Source organism: Calypte anna, chromosome 2, assembly GCF_003957555.1.
Source record: "Calypte anna isolate BGI_N300 chromosome 2, bCalAnn1_v1.p, whole genome shotgun sequence".
In the NCBI taxonomy this organism is placed as follows: Eukaryota; Metazoa; Chordata; class Aves; order Apodiformes; family Trochilidae; genus Calypte; species Calypte anna.
The window spans coordinates 49,672,712-49,694,082 of NC_044245.1; the positions used below are offsets into that span (position 1 = coordinate 49,672,712).

General features: G+C 34.3%; 1 protein-coding gene across 1 annotated transcript in view; it reads right to left on the reverse strand.

The window, feature by feature from the left end:
- Window positions 1-21,371, reverse strand: part of DPY19L1 (dpy-19 like C-mannosyltransferase 1) — a 49,282-nt gene that overhangs the window by 14,016 nt on the left and 13,895 nt on the right. Inside the window, exons 7-17 of the mRNA XM_030446237.1 lie at window positions 20,313-20,406; window positions 16,096-16,153; window positions 12,508-12,599; window positions 10,386-10,485; window positions 9,060-9,137; window positions 7,296-7,382; window positions 5,795-5,854; window positions 3,384-3,464; window positions 2,471-2,572; window positions 1,663-1,734; window positions 252-301 (exon numbers count right to left, since the gene is read on the reverse strand). Of these exons, the coding sequence (XP_030302097.1) occupies window positions 252-301; window positions 1,663-1,734; window positions 2,471-2,572; window positions 3,384-3,464; window positions 5,795-5,854; window positions 7,296-7,382; window positions 9,060-9,137; window positions 10,386-10,485; window positions 12,508-12,599; window positions 16,096-16,153; window positions 20,313-20,406 (874 nt within the window). The remainder of the gene's footprint in view (window positions 1-251; window positions 302-1,662; window positions 1,735-2,470; window positions 2,573-3,383; window positions 3,465-5,794; window positions 5,855-7,295; window positions 7,383-9,059; window positions 9,138-10,385; window positions 10,486-12,507; window positions 12,600-16,095; window positions 16,154-20,312; window positions 20,407-21,371) is intronic.

The following is a 21,371-nucleotide window of genomic DNA, read 5'->3' on the forward strand; positions in this document are numbered from 1 at the left end:
GGATAAAAATTAATAGGGACATAAATAAATACTGCATGAACAAAGCAGAAAATTAAATTATTAAACAGAAAATTTGGGGTTAAAAGGGTTATGATTCCTACTATATGTACATCTAGTATATGCAAGCCACTCAGTCACTGGACAGAATCTACCCTTCAGAAAGGACCAATATCATGTAGAATTCTGAATTACTTAGCATATAGCAAATCAGAGTTCCAGCAGAAAATTCAGAAGAAGATGACAATATGTACCTTTCAGGTTGGACTGCCTGAGGAAAGGCCCACATAAGATATTTAATTACCTGAAGAAAACAAAAGCCAAGAGAAAGTATGAATAAATATTCAAAAGCATTCTAAAGCATTTCCAACATTTGCTAAATTAAATTACACCTGGGTAATCTCATTTTGAAACAATGCTAATGTAAAGACACACAATGTTTTAGCTAAAAATTCTTCTTAAGGATGTGTAATTAGCCAGACAGCTAGCAGTTATCCCATCTGTTCCTGCATAAACTGTTAAGTTGTTTTTACACAAATTATACACAATCAAATTTACAAAAGCGGTTATAAACCTCAGTTATAGTACTCATCAACTAAGAGACAGGATTTTTTTGCTGCTTAACATCAAAAAGTTTTAGCACTGACTCAGGACTTACTGCTTGCAAAAACTTAACTAAAAAGAGTTAGATTTAAACTAACCGAATTTCCAGCAAATATTTTGGAAAACCAGTATTGTATCTTCCTGCACTGAGGCAAAGTTTCAGTATTTGACAGGCTGTGGAGTTGGCTTCTGTGAGAAGAAACATGGGGCTGCCACTGTGTGAAACAGAGGCAGTTTCAGGCAGCTTCAAAATGGATCTACCACTGGTCAAAGCTGAGCCCTGAGCCCACCAGTGATGCTGTTAGATGCCTCTGTTGATAACATACTTAAGGAAAAGTAAAAAATAAAAAACAACTGTGCAGCAGCTTTAAGAAGGAGCAGTGAGACAAACGGAAGAGAAACTACCCTGAAGATATCAAAGATCAGTGAAGGAAAGGGATGAGGCAGTCCACACACCAGAGGCACAGTTTCTCCTCCAGCTTGTGGAGATGATCATGATGATTTAGGTTTCTGCCCTATAGTGCATGGAGGACTGCAGCAGAGCAGAAATTCACCCTGCAGTCTGTAGAGGACCCCATGCCAGAACAGGCAGACATGCTCTGAGGGAAGCTGCAACCCCTGGAGAGGCCAAAGGAGCAGGCTCCTGGCAGGAACTACAATTTGTGGGTACCCACACTGCAGCAGCTTTTAAAGAACTGCAGCCTGTGAGAGGAACCCATTGAGTCTGGAGAGAAGGTGGTGGAGATGAGGCAAAGGTGATTTCAGTTTTGTTTGTTTAATTAAATTTTTTTTTTTAAATCTTCCCAAGTTTAGGTCTGTTTTGCTCATGACAGAAGATTGGTGAGTGATCTCCCCATGCTCATCTTGACCCATTAGCCTATTCAAGTCTTTTTCTCCCTGTGTTCTGCTTAGAACAGGAAACGATGCACTGGCCTGACTTGGCAGGCACCTGGCTGCCAACTAAGGTTACTCCACCACACCCATTACAAAAAGAAATAGTGAACTCTACAAAAAAGCCTAAAAAGTAAATCCAAGGTAATGGGGATTCACTAAATCACTTACCCTTTTGATGATTACCCCAAAAACCACCAGAACAACTGGTAAAAGCAGAGTCTTTGTGTATCTTACTGGAGTCTGCAATGGAAATAAACTCCATTAATTGCTTTTCATTCACCTATAATTACTTCAATGATCATTTTAAAGAAAACAATACAAAGAATTCATCCTCAAGGAAACAGTAAATTTAAATACTCAACAAGAACAAAGAAAGCTTAAAAAGAACCCAAAATTTAAACTCCACCCAGCAATCACACCAAGTCATAATACTATGGTCATAAGTAAATTATTGATAGTTCTTCAGCAAACCACCCAAAGACTAAAAGCAGACTGTATTTAATCTGAATTTTAGAACTATGGATTCAGTAACCTCCTAATGTTCTAAATGCCTATCTAGATATTGATGAATTAAAAAAAATCTACTCACACCACATTAAGAAGCTTTCATGCTCTTCTGTAGTCTAAATCTACCAAACAAGACCTCTGCAGCTCTCACTGCATTTTCCATATACTCAAAACCAGATATAATCTTGTTTGCAGAACTGTAACCTAAGCAAGCACTTATCTCATTCAACAAGCACATATCTTGGATCCAAAATTGAAACACTGTTTTTACTTCATTTAGAACCAACAAAACCAGTTAAGTTTAGGTTAAGTTCATTCATGTCTAAATTCACAAGTAAGCAGATGAACTTATGACGGAAGGAGAAGTCTAGGGCTCTCAGGTGTTTCATTTCCAGTCATGAATTAAGATTTAAAAAAAAAAAAAAAAAATAGTTCCCTCTTCCATAATAATCTATTTCAAATAAATTACCTCTTTTTCCATGAAGTCAAACTCTGCAGCACAGGTATACATTAATGTATCAAAATCCTTGTAGCCAATAAATTTAGATTTTAATATATTGCCTATATGAGCCTGGTAAGATATACAGGAAAAAAAAAAGCTACAGTAAGCAAAAACTGTCCTGTTTTCCACAACAAAGTAGTTTAAATGTATATGAGAAATATTTTTAATAAGAACAGAAGTTTATACCACAAACAATATTGTTATAAGAGCACAAAAAACCCTACTTCTAGTATACTAAATTACATCTTTGAGCATAACACAGATTAAACTCTGTAAAATAGAAAGCATAGGGCAGCAGAAAAATAACACTAATGTTGCAACTGGGTTCAACACGAGTATAGTTTTGCATACTTGTATTTTAACATATGAGCTTCCTATCTTTTGCCCCATGATGTACATCTGCATATAAGTTTTTTAAAAATAGAATCTGGTAATAAAGCAGCTGAAGTAAAGTGAGGAATCTTAGTTACAACACGCATTTCAAAACTGTCTTAAATATTAGCTTCAGGAAAAAGTGAACTAACAATTTAAGTAAATAAAGAAAAGATGCAGGTAGAAGATACCCAAAATAAACTAAGCTCTGGCAGGGGAGGTTGGACTAGATGATCTTTCAAGGTCCCTTCCAACCCCTAACTTTCTATGATTCTATGAAATCCACATTTGAAAGCAAACACACTAACTCAAGAGTAAAAACATTTGTCTTCTCACAAACTGCAGTATTAATTAACACCTCAGAGTAATCCTACATAATGAATGAGAAAGCAATGACTCAACCATTTCACCAAAACAAATCTTGAAATGTCAGGAAAGTTTAATCGCTAAGATGCTAAAATAAAAATATTAGAAATTTTTAAAACTTTTGAAAGACAAGAGAACTTACATCATCAGCTATTTCAAGCGCTAAAGAAGTCAGGTATTTCAAGGTGACTGTCCCAAATAACCAGGCACATCCCTCAATGACCTTAAAAAATATATTCAGAAATAAACATGTCTCAGCAAACTTTTAGAGAAACCTTTTCTTTTTAAGAAGGCTTATTAAATGTAGCTTTCAGCTATAAACTCTTCTATAATACCACCAGTTAGGACAGTAATTTTGAATTCATTACACTTCCCAAATTTCAGGGCACTCAGGCATTTTAAGAGTGGTTGAGTTTTTATTGTATTTTGCTATTACAGCTGAAATAATTTTGTGCAGATGATTTATATTACAGCTGTACCACTGCACACGACAATGTAACACAGCTAACTTTAAACTGGGGCAGTCTAACTTAATTCCAGATGCCCTGCATGCACCAGAGTGTAATGAATATTTCCCACCAAGAGTAGGTTGTACTCATGCAGTAATTCATAACTTTGGCAGAATTTGCTTATTTATACTACATTCTCAAGATTATGTCAAGTAAGAACTTGATGGAAATATAAGCAAATATGTACAGTTAGTACTTTTAGTTACAAATCATACTTATTCCTGTACCAGAAAGATGAAGTTCTTGGCAATCTAGCTTAATCTTGATAATTCTTTATAAAACTGGATCAACTGAATAGGACAACCTGGCTGAGTATCTTTTATTCAGAACCAGTAGACACTTTAAGAGAAATCATAACATCAAAATACATGGTGATCTTTATGCCATTGTAACCAGTGTTTCTATGTCACAAGCATCTGCCTTGTGACATTCCACTTAATGGCTGTAAATGAACCAAAATATCTGATAGGTACCTAATCCTTCTGAATAGCTCTTGTCTTTTTCCTTTCACAGCATCTTTTTTCTCTCTTACAAGCTCATTGCCACTAGCATAAGGGGCATTAAACAAACTACAATTGTATCCTATTTCTATTCACTGGCTGTGTCATATTCACCTTTATTTAACAAGAGGTAGAATTGTAACTCATTTTAAAATCTCGGCTATTTGGAGAATCTACATTAGTAATTACCTTCATACTCTTCTCTAGTTAAATTCTGTGATAGTACATTAAATACTACAGAGCAGGCATTTTCATTTCTTGGTTTTTGTTCATTTGTTTGTTTTTAAGTAACACACAGTGACTGCTTACAATACCTAGGATGCTAAAGGATGCCATGCCTTTACAAAATGATAGATATGTTCTGCTTTCTCTGCAGTTCCTTCTCCATGACTTTCATCATATATTTTCCTTTTTGATTCTTGCTTGATCAGTTCTTGAATGAACTGATGCATTCAGAGAACTTATCATAAGAACACATTTATCTGCTGAGTGGCAAGTATTTATATAGGACCAATTATTTTATATACACACTTAGGGGGGTGGTGGTGGACTTCTGAAAGCCTATGCTTTAATCACACCCTTTTTTTCTTCCTTACCTTCTAGCATTCACAGCTTATCTCATGGAGTTTATTTTCTTTTACAGTTCCAGTTAGATATCTTCCCCCAAAAGTTTCTGAAATTCAAGTGCATTACATTCACCCCCACACTCTCACCTAGTTCCTACAAGGAAGTCAAATACATTTGCAAGGCATGACTTCTTTCCACAGGGGCTGTATCAGACCTGTCTCATTATATTACAGGTACATAGAGCCTTAGCAACTTCATTACTGCTCAAGCTTTTATTCTTTTACAAAAGTATAGACTTACCAGCCTGCAATGCCACAAATGCCTTGGATATCTTTTTTTAAAAAATTGACATGAGACTTACCTACAGTCCCATTTCCCCTGGTACCAGTGCTAACTAACTACATTGGTAGGTTAACACATACACCACAATTTGCCCTAAATATACTATAAATTTTTTTTTAATTTTAATTGCTTTATGATACCTGGATGAATTCATTCAGTGTTGCTAAGAGGTTACCTTTAAATCTGACTTGCTTCCTTATGTAATCATAAATTGCTTCCTGGTATTATAAAAATATCCTAAAAATTATATCCTATATATTAATGCAGGATCTTAATCTCCATTTCTGCAAGCAGTGTTAGCATTTCACTTAACTTTTCTAAATCATCCTTTATTTTAATGATAATTTTATACAGACCTTAGGTTTTATAAACATGTTTAAGTTGATAATTTAAAATTAGACATGTATCCATTTGAAGGCTATTTCTATTTTCTGTTAAAAAATTTATGTTTGTACCCTTTTTCTTCCTTCAGAAATTTGAGATAACTTCTGGGAATATGGACAATTCATTTAAAAGAGTAGTTTCACTATATTTGATTTTCAGCTGCTACAAACTAAACTAGAAATTATTTCTGTATTTTACTTGAACAAAATGTCATAGTTCTTTTCTGAGAGTCAAAACATGACATTTCTTACCCCTATGTAGACTTCTCTTCTACTGCTTTTCAAGATTTTTGGACTCAATTCAAGAATTGCCTAATAAGAAAATGAATATTTTCAGATGACATATAGTAAACCAATACATTCTAGTACCCTGAATGAGGGGATTTTTTTGTTTGTTTGTTTGTTTAGGTTAGCACTTACTGCACCACAGAGCTGCTTATTAAAAAACCCTCAAAATTAATACAACCTGAAATATGAATGAATGAACATATAGCATTGTGATTTCATCCTGCACTGGAAAAACGTGCCAACCTAAAACCTCTTACTTCAATTCAGATGCAGTTAATGGAAGATAAACTCTCATCCTTAAAAACTAAGACTTTGTATTATACTATTTGAAGCTTCTTTAAATCAAAGGGGAAACATAATTATATCTGCTTCCACAAATGACAAACATCTGAATCAATAAATAAATTGCTGGCAGCATAAACCAAGAGATTTTCAAATAAGAAAACAAAACATAGGGGTGGGAGGAGTCACTCCTATTTTTCTGTTTCAGATTATGCTCTTCATTTTATGACCAAAAGATGACTCATTTTACACTAATCTGATCAACAATGTAATAAAAAGCCCAAAAACTGAGAATGAACTTAAAAGCTTCCAGAAGCTCAGTCCATATGGAACACTGAGGCCTCTAGAAGCATTCAAATAACAAACAATAATATTTTCTTGCAAAGCAGAAAAGAGGCAAACAACAAATGTAATTGCACCGAATATATTATTACAAAAGCTGCTAGAAGAAACTGAAGTGTTTTTAAACAATGACACTATATTGCAGCTGTAGCCAAGACAGCTTGTTAGCATAAGTAAGAAATTACCTTTCTTTTGTCAATTGAAAAATAAAAACAAAAGAAAGAAATACACATATATATATATATTTAAAAATTTAAAAATCACTGAGGTCACCCCAAGCTTCTAGGAGAGGTAAAAAAGAATCTGAAATTATCTGATTTGTAGCGCACTAAATTAGATCTACTCACACATTCTTATCTCCTATTTCTGATGTACATACATCCCTTAAGAGAAACTATGAAACTGGAAGAGGTTGGGGGCTGTTTTTCCTATTTAAGGAAAAGTTAAGATAGTGAATAATGAGAGGATGAGTTTTTAGTGAATAGCTTCATTAACATGGCAGTATCAAACAGCCTTAAACCACTGCTGTATGTGTGTTAGTAATCTGGTCTGCATTTGCAGTTTCACAATTAATAAAGAACCACGTAAAAGAAATTCCTCCTTGCTTGCTTTACAACTACTCTGGTCAAAACCACATGCCTGCTATATTTTATATTTTTTTGAAAAGAAGAGAGCTATAAAAAACACAAGAACTGAGCCTTAACTAGATCTCTTTTTTTGCTTAGTATTACCCAGTACTCATCCAGTAGTGCAGCAAATTCACATTTTACATAAATACATATACAACAGTACAGCATTATGGTCTTAACATGTCATATGATTTTTTTCTTAAACAACTTACCCAGATAACTACTAAAGATGCAGCATAATATGATGTCAGCAACATTGAATTACCAAACATAAGAATAAAACACACTGAAAGAGATACCTGAAAGAAAATAAAAATAATTATATTTAAAAGAGAAAAGGTAAGAATTGCCCAAGCACAGAAATTACCTTGTGTCAACAGCTTTAAATGTAAAGACACCTATTTCACAGCCAGCGGAAGTTTGATAGTCAGCTTACAGAAAACAATGTTCACAATACTGGTCTGGAAACACTGATTATAAGGACTTATGGGCAACAGGTAGCCAATGGCAGATTATAAAAGCAATTTATATTTTACAAGTACTTATAGATAAAAAGATTTGATCAGAGGACTAACTCATCTTGCATGATATAAAAAGGTCAATTATTTAAGTTACTCCTAAGATACTCATTTGTTTTCCAAACTACTGTATTATTTCTCTATCCTGCTTGTTATCTTTCAGAATCCTGGACAAACACATATACGTCAAATAAAATATTTTGTCTTCTTTCTTCTAAACCAAAAAGCAGATATTTAAAGCAGATATACAAAAATCAAAGTCAAGGAATTGCAACTCTGCTCAAATGCATTTTACAGTGTTGGAAGTCAAGGCTAAATGCATCTTTCACCTGCCACCCTGACCTCCTACTGTGCTTTCTTTTAAAAAGAAGCTGAATTCTATTTTCTAACTTGGAGAGTAAAATCAGCGATTAAACTCTGTCTTCTTCTACACACAGAAATAAGGAAAAATAATGTAGTTATTTAAAATATGCAGGTTTTGCACTCCCCTTTCTTCACAGAAAAGAGAGGGAGACAAAAAATTGAAAACACTGCAAAACAAGGACTGGCAGTTTACCCAGCCTCATTAAGCTTTCTCTGTAATATAACATATCTAAAATGGGCTCTTTATAGCATTTTGGCATCAAAATTACGATGTATACACAAAAAGGCTTATGAATTTAATTGTGCTTCTGTCAAAAAATTACTAACCCAAGATACTTATTTGCAAATTTTCTTGCCAAGTCTGACTGGAAAAAAGCATATGGCATCCTGGGTTTATGTCAGAAATGAGATGCACAGAACTTTCACTGCCTTTAATTTATCATTTACAGCACTTCAAAATACATTTGAAAACATATGAAATACAGTTTAGCTCAAAGCTTCTTTCCTGTGGTAAACATTCTCTTTTCGCCCACTGGCATTTGCTTGCATGGAAAAACTTTAGCAAAAACAAATCTTTAAACACAACCACATTTCTTTAAAAAAGTTGTTCGTATCTTACTATATATATAGATATCATTTCAAAGAGATTTATCATTTTCTTAACTTTAAAAGCCAAAACCAGATGCATTATGCAGAAAATTACAAGACATACTTTTCATCTCCTTCTTTTACTGACTCATTTATAAAAAAAAAAAAAAATTAAAAAAACTTGGTATGCTTTCTACTCTGCTTGAGATACTTATCTCCAAACTCATGGAATTAAAAGACAGACAGGATAGGCAAATAGTTCTACAAATCTTTTGGACTGATAATTTCTCTGCACTTTAAGAATTCATATGTGCCACAAGGGATTCTAATTTCTAACACTGTGACATTTATATACAAAAGTTCAAATATTCAAATCAAGACCCTTCATCCCTTATTATTGCATCATTTCAACCACCTTGTAACTAAGAAAAACACTTGGGAAAAATGGAGTCTTTTGATGCTCTGACCTGTTTGAGGTTATTTTAAGTTTTTAAAAAGAAGTATTACCATATGAACCAAGAGTATCTTCTGTAATTTGCAGGAGTCAATATAACCCATAATACACACAGCAAACAATGAAGCTATCTAGAATCAAAAGTGAAAGATAAGTTAAAATAATTTGCAGTAACGTACTCCTTCTAGCAGAATACACATTCATATAAAAGTGATTATTCAAACAATCATTAATTTTATTGCTACTTTTTTTGCTAAATACATACTTAGCCATAAACATAATGGTTTATTTCAGAAAACCCTATTGTGGTGCTCTGAAAACCAGCAATGAAACATATCTGAATATTTGAGTAATAAGTAAAGAACTTTATAAAAATGCAAGTCATCAAAACATAGCACTACCATATCATCTTTCACCCTTAGATTTTAAAAAACCCACCAGAACAAACTCTATATTAACTAACATACTTCAACCTTAATTTAACCTTATTTTGCTGCTGAGGAGAATGAGATTCATTGATTAGGCAGGTTGCAAAAAAACATATGAGAAATAATTTAAATTATGAATTTAATCTGTAAATTTCAAATTTCAGGCCCAGTTTCTTAGATTGGTTACAGTGATAAATTTCACATAATATTTTACAGAATTTAATGGCTTCCTCTTCTAAAGTTAGAAAACTTGCATACCACAGCATATATTGATTGTTCAAAACCATGAACTCAAAACCAAGCCACATCTGCTTCAAGTAAGACAAACAAGTGAAAAAGTATGAAGACAAAGATGGATTTCAATCAGCAGGTGACACTTCATCAATTTAAACACTAAGAAAGTGCCCTGTGTGGCAGTTTCCTAGTGCTCACATTAACAGTTACTATATTTCCACACTAGCTAAAATTACCTCAGCTGTCCAAATGCTGACAGTAACATACTCACAAAATTAAATAGGAAATCATGCAAAATCATGCCAGATATTACATGCCATGCAAACACTGCTCTATTTAAAACTCTGAAATAGCCTAAAGCAATGCAAGATTAAAGCCCATATTTTTTATTTCAATATATGACGCTTTTCCTTGATTTCGCACTTGTTCTAATGTACTGATCTTTAGCCAGAGGCTGCTTTTAAGAGAAAAATATATTTTTTTGTACTGGAAACAGAAGGTTGAGGGGTAAAAATGGACTTCTAAATTTAAAACTAGAAAAATATTCATGTGATAAATTGTATGAATCACTCCTGAGAGCAAGACTGACATCTGGCTATAAGGAAAGCATTGGTATAGTTCAGTGGTTCATTGGTATAATTCAATGGCTTTCTATAAAATGCAACCAGCTTGCTTAGATAAGACAAAGAGGCTATTTAGAGGTGGATATGCTCTTACCTGTGTTAGAAGAACAAACTGAGCAAACTGCCAGGGAAGCATGAAAAAGATATTAGAAACACACAGTGCAATCAAGCTTCCTGTATTAATATTCGGAATCCTTGGGAAAAAGAGATAGAATAGGCATCAGTAAGTAAAATCAAACAGGTGTTTGCATATTATTGAAAAATACAATAGGAAATAATAATTAAAAAAAAAAAAAGTTACTCTGGCCCTTAGCCAGCAATAAAGCTGCCCAAATAAATTTAATATCTATCTTTTTAAGTCTGATGCTTGTTGTTTCTTAACTATTTGATGAAACACTCATCAGCAAACCAGTCTTCTCCTGACTGGATGTGATACAGCAAGCCAATCTATGTCAGCTCAGTGGTTCACTTTCTTGTAACAACTTTCATTCAGGTCACAACCATTTCTGTTTCAGCTGGGATGACAACTATTCTCAGAAGAGTCTGCATTTGAAAGTAACTTCACTCCTCTCACATTTCTTTCATATCTACTTTCTGCAAATTTCTGCTAGAAATCCTGAGTGAGGTTTCAGGGCAGAAGGCAATGATGAATAAAACAAACTCATCTTTAACTGAAAATAGACTATTCTGTGTCCTGCTGTAACTGTTACTTTTTTAATCCTGTGTTAGCTTTGTGTTCACTTCAGAAATTTGTCATGTTTCAGACTGTACCTAAGTGGCATCCAACAGATGAAGACATCGTAAATATTCTGCTGTAAAACCCAAACCAAACTGACTACAGCAGTCTCACCAAATTTTGTAAAATTTTTGTCAGCTTGTTCTACGAAACCTCAATATTAACTTCTATTGGTGGTCATGCTGGGTAGGAATCTAGTGCATTAAGTAATATGCTGTACAAATGTCATACAAGTGATACAAATAATGGAGAATTTAAATTGAATTTAAATTCTAGTCTCTTTTTCAAAGATAGTTCCTACATTTCACTGGAATATGGCTAGACCTAAACAGCTGCTCTTGACACAGAAATTGTAATTGAGAAACAAAGTTAATGTTTTATCCCCTTTTCAGAACCTCATTCTGAAATGTTTAAATACCTGCTTCTCATTAGTAAGCAAGCCCAAGTACTATTTCATGTACCAATATTTGAAGAACTTGAGTGAATCTATCTAATCAAGAAGTGTCATAATTACAGGAACCAAATATATGTGGTTTGATCAATGTCAATTAAAAATGTAATTTACTCATTTTTTGTTTGACCTCACAATTCAGCATTAAATGAGCAGATGTCTTTCTAATACCAGATTTAGCAACGACTCTACAAACTATTCCTCAAAATATTTTTCTAGCCAGCATGTACCCTTTCCTCATCTAAAACCCACAACTTAGTGATGAGCACAAAATATTTTTTGTTTAATCATCAGTAACTACAAAACAGGGTGACCTAATAAAGGAAAATTTAGAGTTACAAGCACACAGTTCAGCTAAATCATAAATACACTACTGCAATAGAGTTGATGGAAAAGCCTTCAAGAATCATGCTTATTTTTCAAAACAGAGGGCAAGAGAGTAACACAATCATGTTGCAAGCCAGAAGCAACCACCGAAAAGCAGGGCTACAGAACTCAAGAGCACCCCTGCATTAATGTAATTAGATTGCTCTAAATCATTAAACTAGTTAATTAGACCAGTTAGTCATAGAAAACTGCAAGAACATACTAGCTTACAGGTGCCTATAGCATCCTCTGTTGCATAGCATAGGCTTATTCTAAGTGCAACCAACATACCACTCTCCAAGAGGGACAAAACCAATTGATGCAGTATCAGCTTGTTTCTCATGGGAAGGAAGTGACATCAACCAAAAATTCTGATTTTTAGTTTAGATACGCATTTGCCAACACTGTAATTCTGATTTTTATTATAACCATGTCTTCAAGTTGCAAAGTTTTTCCTTTTAATAAGTGAGTAATATGACTGCAGTTCTACTGGTGCAGCGTCTGCAATGTAACAGCCACAGGAAAGTTTCTATGTTAATGATATCATTGCTACAGCACACAGAGGCACCAAAATAAATATTTAAATAAATGCATTTAAATAAATTCCTTTGACATTCAATTTTTTAAATAACTGTAAAGAGCTAAATATAAATTGAGAGGTACCTGAGAATATAGGTCAAAAGCAACATCTGAAGTACAAGGAATGGGTATGAGAAACTTTCACGAAGAGGTGGAGTCCACATGACACGAGTGCACTAAAAATAAGAACTGGGTTAGATGATAACAGTTACTGCTGCTTTTCCATAAAACAATGCATTTGTATTTCAAAATTAACATAGAGAGAGATTTCATACATCAAGAAAACCAGAACCAAGTTACGTGAGGTTTTAATCACAAACTGAAAAAATACAAGACAGAAAGCAGGAGGAGGAAGGAGGAAGCGGCTTCCAGACCTTAAGTCTATGATGCGCTGTTTTAATTAAACTACATCAATGCTTTTTCAAAATTAAATGTGGCAGGTACAGAACATCCAAGAAAAACACCAGGAGAGCAGCTGCTTGTTCCTGCTTCTGCTGAAAATAACAACTCATTCAGGCAACTAAAACCATTCTCAGACTCAGTCAGTGACCTGCCACATGGACATGGAGAAAAAAGTATGTGGGGAGAGGATCTGAAGGATAAACCAGTGAACTCTTCATTATGCTGGTGTTCTCTAGATCATAAACATTTCACATTTCAACAAGCAACAGCAGAGAAAGTATAAAATCTGAAGCTGCCCTCCCAAACAGGGAACTGAATACATGAAATTAAGCTCTTGAAGAGCTTATACAATTTACGTACTTTGCTCTTTAATCCTAATAAAGCAAAGCATAATACAATGAAGTCAACCAAATAGCTTTTTCATTTATTTCTTAGGGTCCATGGCAAATGGCTCAGCCATAACTGATTTCCCATGTTTATACTCAGCTCTTTATCAAGTTCTTACAGATGGCACTACCCATCAAAAAATAATTACAACTTTACAGGACAACTCTGACATACAAGCAAAGGGATTCAAAATGGCTATAAATAGATTTGCAGTAATAATTACTAGTAGGTTATTTACAGCAACACGGACAAAAACATAGCTCATCTTAATATGGATCATAATGAATCTGTGAAGGCTTATACGATGTTGAGGCCAGGATGTTCCTTCTTTTCTTCTTCCTACAATCTTAAAACAATTCTTTAAAATACTGCTTTACAAAAGTAGTTGCTAGAATCAACATTCTACAATGCCTTACTTGTTGCCTTGCCACTTCACAAATATTTTAAGGGTGTAAAATAAATGTACAGAAATAGTGTAAAATAAAAGCAAAGTACAGAAGTCCATCACGTCAAACACGTTCTTGCTGTTGAAAGGACTCTGTAAAAATGCACAGTGACTGCCATTAAAATAAATTCCTCATGAACATATACACACTAACGTGTCTTCAACCACTGCACACATGGTTAAAATTGCTTTGCTTAGAAACATATATAAATGTGATTATTCTAAAGCAGTGTGATCTGTATTATGATTTTTCAAGACTACAGCAACATTTGGTTTACTGAATCTGTTGATACCAGACAGAGATAAAGACAGGAAAGTAATGATGATCATAAACAACCATAAAAAGGAAGCATTACCTTAAAAGTGGATTGACTAATGTAGCCCATGCTGCTTTTCTATAATTGGAATGTAATACTAATCTCAATCACTTGTGGATGATTTATCAAGGTTGTAAACTAATTTTGCTGCAGGTATAAATACATCAGAGCTCTCTAAGCTTGAAATCATTAAAACACAGTAGCACAAGCACAGTACAAATAAGAACATACTGTCTTAGGGTCCTCAGATCAGCACCAGAAGGCTAGTCACTTTTACATAGCACTAGATCTCAGAAACCAGGGCCTTCAGATCAGGCTTACTCATGTAGCTCACTCCTTTCCTTCCAGAAAAGGAAAGCAAATTCTTAGCAACTGCTCTAGCTCCATGGTACACACTGCTGAAGAACATGCAATATGATTTCCACAGAATCAAAGGTATATTGAAGAGTTAAATATGTTTTTTCTACATGCATGCACACTTGCACACCCTGTGCATGCGATTCAACACAGAGAAGCTAGACGACCTATATATACACTATTGCATACATTAACATAACTCTAAATACACAACAGTATCAAGCAATTCTGACATTTCATAAGGTACAGTACAAAGAGCTAAGATATTATATTGCATCTCTGCAAGTAAGTCCTAATTGCTCTACAGAAATCCATACAGCTGAGCCTGAGTTAGAGTCACTCTACTTCAGCCCTACCTATGCCCAGATTATGTCTGTGCAGACCTATTTCATTCTGTTCTCCAAAATACACACATTATTCATGGTTTTCCCGCAAGTGAAGTCATCCATACAGAGAGACAAGGTCTTCTGAAGAGTGTCCTATGGATAGAACTGCCTGTACCATAGCAAAATAAATGCTTCTTTTTATTACTGCTACCACTATCTTTGAAGTTTTCGGTTTGGTCCTTTCTGAAGTTACCCTTCATCACCTTCACAGACTTGGCAAAACAGTGTGTAGCCTATCAGTACATCTTAGCAAAGGATAAAATATTCATTTCACTTCAGGAGACCATAAAAAAAGAACAGAAACCCATACAAAACTTTGTATTTACTCTCTTACAGCACCAAAAATTCTAGAGAATGTAGACCGAGTCATTTAGGTGAAAATTCTTCATGGAGGATACTTAGAAAAAAGTGTTTCAAATTAAACTTAAAATAGCTATTTCATCACATATCTTTACTTTTTAAAGAAAAATGTGAAAGGTCACTGTGAGTAGAAGCATTTTTATTCTATTATGTGCAACTATATATTCTTACTACTCCAAAGTTTTCTATCAAGTAGATTAAGAAAACGAAACATAAATTTAACTCTTACCAATATCATAAGGTAGCTAGTTTCCATCTAGAAAATCTTTAAAGTACAGCTGCATTTTAAGTAAAATAGAGAAATATTTATGTAAATTTAAATAATTTGTATATAAATATAATTTATATCAATTTTAAATAAATAAAATTAACATTAAAATACCAACAAACAATGCCTAAGCGTATCAGAATAAAAGCCATAAGTTTTTTTCCAAAATATGAAACAATGTCATGAACAGCATCAGCTGGGAACAGAGGGAGATGCTTTAAGTGACAGATTTGTTTTATTGGGTTTTTTTCTTTTATGAAGCTTACTGAAGAAGTTCAGTGTTAGAATTCTCTATATACATACACAGTTTCTAAATTCTGTCTACCCTATTTCTCATCTGTCACTGATAGACATGTTTGTTTTGTGTGTATATTCATGAATTTCTAGTAAAATACATAGCAATTTAAAGAAAACTGCAGTTTCTGAAGCTTGTTCATATGGTACCTCTGGCACAGTATATCTAGTATGGGCACAAGAGCAGAGTACTTTGATGTACTGAAACTTGAAGTGATTGTGCTACTAAGATTTCAACCCTGGGACCACTTTACAGTATTTTTTTCTGAGTTTTTATTTTTGAAGACTAAAGGGGACACACTGGACTGAGCGTAACCTATTTTTCTTTCAATAGCATCTTACTCCCTTTAAATTCATCCCCTAATAGATTAAAAAAACCCTCACTATGTTTAATGAAATGAGAATTAGCCTAATCTTAAAAAAATTAAAGGATGTAAGTAGGGGAGGGAGACATACCTCTCCATGGTTGAAAAAGAAACACATCACAGTAACAAGGCCTCCTAGACGGCTCCCACTGTGAAGAGAACATGAAGAATAGGTACAACAGAATCTCATAATGGTCAATGCTGCTCAAAAAAGCCTGAAGTAGCTCTTATGTACAGCTAAGTTTATTGAAAGGGGGTAGGGAATGCTTTCAAGCATCGAGGTAAAACAATCTACAGTGTACATACAATACATATTAGTTAGTCAGCTAGCATCTATTTCAGCACAGGCCTCTCTTCATTTATCAGCTCACTTCTGCAGAACACAGATTTTTATGTAAATAACTTGGAAAACAGTTATTCCACTGTAGTGTAACAAGGCAACCAGGTGCCACTAATTGCCAGGGAGTGAGCATGAGCTTGTGTCTCAGGCCTCACCTTTTATTGGCCCCCTGGTCCTGCTCATGCGCAGTGGGGGCCCTCCCTAATTGGGCACAGGTGGGCTTAACACAAGCTCATGCTCACTCCCTGGCAATTAGTGGCACCTGGTTGCCTCGTTACACTACATTCCACTCCTAACAAAATGTGGTTTAGATCATTGTGTCTGGCGCTGCATCTGCTGTACCCAAAGCTTGGTCTTGAAAAGTGCCAAAATTTTTAATTTCTCTTTTCAATACCAGGCAATATAAATGGAGTATTTCTTCCCAACGATGTTGAGCCAAGAACTTTAGAATTTTCATGCTCAATCAACTAACAGGGAATCTGAGCCTGAATGTTAGAATATGTTAGGGTAATCAAATCACACATACTGAAAAAACCTATTTAGGCATTAATTAATGACATAAGCAATGCAATATACAATTTAATCCCAATGTAAAATACAATGATGCAGAAGTTTTTTTAAAACCCTTGACTTAAGGATATGCATTTGTTTGTAAACCAATCAAATACACCTTTTGAATAATTAGCACCAGGGATTCAACACTAAAACCACAGATATTACTTAGATTTACCCCATCTCAAAAGAGCAATAGATAACACTTCTCTTACTTGACCAGATTCATGTTCCATGATATAAAGCAAAGAACTTGTTTGTGCACAAAAATGCGTAACAGAATATACTGGTTTTGCAACTCAACAAAATCTAAGCAGTAACCTGTTACGATTCTTCAAAAAAATCAAAATGAAATAAAATATAAAAACCTCATATCCTCTCAGAACCTTCACCCCATCACTGTTATACGAGTCAAATAGAATCAGTGAGTTTTAGGTGCAATATCTGAAGCTTAAAGATAGCAACTGAGTGCTAGAACAATCTCAAGAGTTGTGAATTCTTGCACATAAAGCTCAACCTTTCACACCACAAATTCTAAAACCATCAGCAGTGAAACTCAAAATTTCTAAAATATTGTGCTTAATATTAAAAAATGTTTGACTGAGAAATAAAGTGAAGTAAAAATCTGCAACACACTCAAAACCAGAAACAAAATTCAAGGTCTATGACAAAGGTTAACATTGTGATAAAACCATAAAATCTAGAATACGAGTTCTTGATTGTATAAGTGCTTTAGAGCTATCAGCTTCCATAAGGGATGGTTATTTTACCACGAGAAAACGTCAGTAAATCTACAGCACAAAATAGGGAAATGCACCCTGACACTGCCCTTTCCAGAAAAGGAAGTGAACAGGGCCTATTTCATAGAAGTTATGTATGTCTAGTTAGTCTGATTATGTTTTAACAGTGCAATGCTATCACATAGGAACAGTAGTTAAGCCTTCCTGTGCCAACGTAAGAGATAATGGATAACTCTTTCTAATTCTACTCCTATACCATCCTAATATGTGATGCATATACCCTTCAGTCAGCACCTACTTCTCCCATGTTTAATACAGAACAATATAAATTCAATAAATAATTACTAATTTTTAAAGAATTGCAGGTAAGCTGAATGGTTACACTTTGGTAGAGTCAGCTCTGGAACAATGGAATAACTAGGGAATAACTAGTCTTTTGATTCTCTGGGCACAGTAAGTTGAAGCTTAAGAAAAGTCATCTGTGGACACACTATAATTAATTGCTGATCAGCTTGCAAGACATTAAATACTAAGAAAATATTGTCAGAAGGAAATATGGGAAATTTATTGGTAGTTCCCTTAGGATGCAGTATTTGACAATCAGATCAAGTATTCGTTGCCTTGATTACAGGAATAGACAGGTGGGGAAGGTTAAGGGAAGGCAGAATCTTAAAATTCCATGAAATACTTATCATCCAAGTCCATATTAAAAAAAGAAACAACTGCTAAAAAAATGGCATGGGTTAACACCATATTGCTCCAGTTACCTTAACAAAGAACACTCCAGAGTTTAAGAGAAATGTGCCTCATACAAGAAGATTCCCAAGTGCCTTTGCATAACCAGAGGAGGTCTAGGGCAGGGACATACTGTATCTGGTAACCTCTTAACGTTGTGGGGAAATTGATTAACTAAACAGCAAAAACTAGTCCTACCAAAGCAACTAGGTTTCTGTTACCTTAAGTCTTTGAACAAGCTTGTTACAAACACAGCAAGCAAAGATACGAAAACACGTTAGCTTAAAAAGAAAGAAAGCAGTTTGCATCACTAATTGCAAAGAGACTAAAAGCAAAAAAAGCCTGAAGATAAAAATATACATTCTATTAACATAAAGATAAAACAAATAGGTAAGCTTGAGAGTTTCACTAACAAACTCAGGAGTGGAAAGTTAGATAAACTATTAGAGTATGGTTTCATACCATCAAATGAGTGAAAAAGCCTTTAAAAAGGCACAGCAAAAATGAAGTTTCTCTTTCAGCTTTATGAAGACAACTTACACTAATTTTCAAGACTCAGTGTAGTAGAATTGAATTGCTCCAGATTAATTTATTTTTCACATGCTATAGAAAAGTCTAAATATTCTGGCTTGCTTTGTCTAAAAGGAACCTTGCAACATCCATAATGGATAAGCAGTCATCTAGATCTGGTATCCAACCATTGTTCAGAATGAATGAATAAATAAATGAATACCAAAATCCCACCTACAGGGACCTTTGTAGTCCCTTGCTGTTTTTTATAACCCCAGACAACTAGTGACTGACACCCTGGAAGAACTGCATTTATATTCTAGTCATCTTGACTACCTACACTGCTGATGATTTATATTAAAAGCTGAAGTACTATCCATACTTGATAGTAATTTACATTCAACACACTCTAAGGAAAGTACAGAGAAATTAAGATCTTACAGACTTTTCAGTGACACTAATACATAAAATGCAAGTTTCCATACATTGCCCTTAAGAGGAAAATGACAAGTTAATGATACAAATATTCAAATTTTATCTACTTCCTCAAAACACGATACATTAATTTCCTGTGTTAAGGAATACAAATATATACATTTTAACCCCAAGCATCTAATAGGTGCACTAGGCAACTTCCTCTTTTCACTGTCAGCTCTGCCCTAAAGTATTCCTTATTTGAAATACCAGTACATGCTTCAGAGAGGGCAGGAAAAGAAAACACAAGGCAGTGAATCCAGGGAATGAGGGGGGAAAACCAATCTCATCTCTCAGAGGAAAATGTAGCAGCCTTTTGCTTTTTTTGTAAATCAGACAAATGAAAACAGAGATAAACAGAAACGTATTTCACTTCTGCTTTTTTTCCCCAAATGTGTTCATTTTTTTATCAAAGTGTACTACAGTTCCCAAATTGTAAGGACAGATACTGCAAACAGAAATTCAGAGAAAAGGGGAAGTGTATACATACCTCCAAAACAATGTGTTATCTTCAAAATATCTTGCCTACTCAGCTAAGTTAAAACTGAAATACATGCAGTATGATGCAAAGCAGTGGAAGAACTCCAGTCTTGGTTAAAAATATACTGTCATTCAAACTTTGTCTAAATATCAGTTACATTGATAATTTCAAGAGCAGAAGCCTGTCAAAAGCTGTTTAAAGCCTGGACAGCATTTAGTTTTAACCACAAGCTGGTGGTATCAATTATACCTTTTCAGTAAAACTTTCCACAGCTTTTTTCAGGATCATAATTTATTTAAGCAATAAGCTTCTATGTTTCAGTGATTTTCTTAGTGACAATGTATATGCACTAAATAGCACTTCTACTGTACAAACAAGCAATATCCCATAAATATATTTTAGCGTTCACGTTTTCAAATTTCATATAAAAACTGACAGCTAGTACCAAGTAAATAGCTCAGTCTCAACTGTCTTACCTGAGATATGTACCATATATGAAGAACAGTGACATCATTAATCCATTCAAAAGAAAAATCACTGCAACATAAAAGGAAGCGGGGTCTCCCAACCCTAACAAACAGTTAAGACATGTTGTCAAATATAAAAGAAAGATAATTTTGCTTATAAACCACCATACAAGCAGCATCATTCAACACAGAGCATACTACAGTAATATATCTACAGAAATACAACAGCAAAGTTCATTTTATCATATTACTGTGGAGATTTAATCAGAAAACTATACTTCTTTTAAAAAAAGAGGCAAACCCAACATTGGTACAGTCAGCATTGTAACAAGCCAAGAGGGAAGCACTAACTGAAAAAACCTATTATGTATAGAAGGCATAAGTACCACTAAGAACTGCTCTACAGACTACCTTTTGACCTCACAGAGGTTATTAGAACAGAGTTGTACTCCCTATACACATACTTTTCATCCCTTGCAGTAGTATATTCACCTTTCACACAACACACACAATGGTCTTTGCTTTCTTTACTTCCTTAGAAGCCAACTGACTTTTCAATAATGCAAATCTTCACATTTGTTCGTTCACAAGTACTTCTGTATTTAAAATTCCATTGTTATTCTCTTTCCCATTATTTCTTTAAACCCTCCTGTTTCTAACAATTTCAGCAATACAGCATAAATTTATTCATTACAGAGAAGGTAGCAAAATTTTCCAATTTCATATGTGGAAGTGATTCTTCCTGTGTTTTCAGCAGTAGTGAATACTCATTAATTTGTGGTTTTGTTGGCTTGCTTTTTACACAAAACCGGAATAAAAAGTTTTATGTTTATTTACTGTTTATTGTTATTACAAAATTAGAGAAAGTGAATCATTCAGGCTCTGAAGAAGGTTCTTACAATCTTAGTGCTATGGAAAAATACTAAGCTGAAACCACATCACAAGCTACCATTTATCATGCAGCTTTAACCGACTGTAGAACATCTCAAAAGCATTTCTCATCAAGGTACTTCTATCACATAATAGTTATGTGACAAGGCAATACTTTAAAGGCAAACAACAGCATCC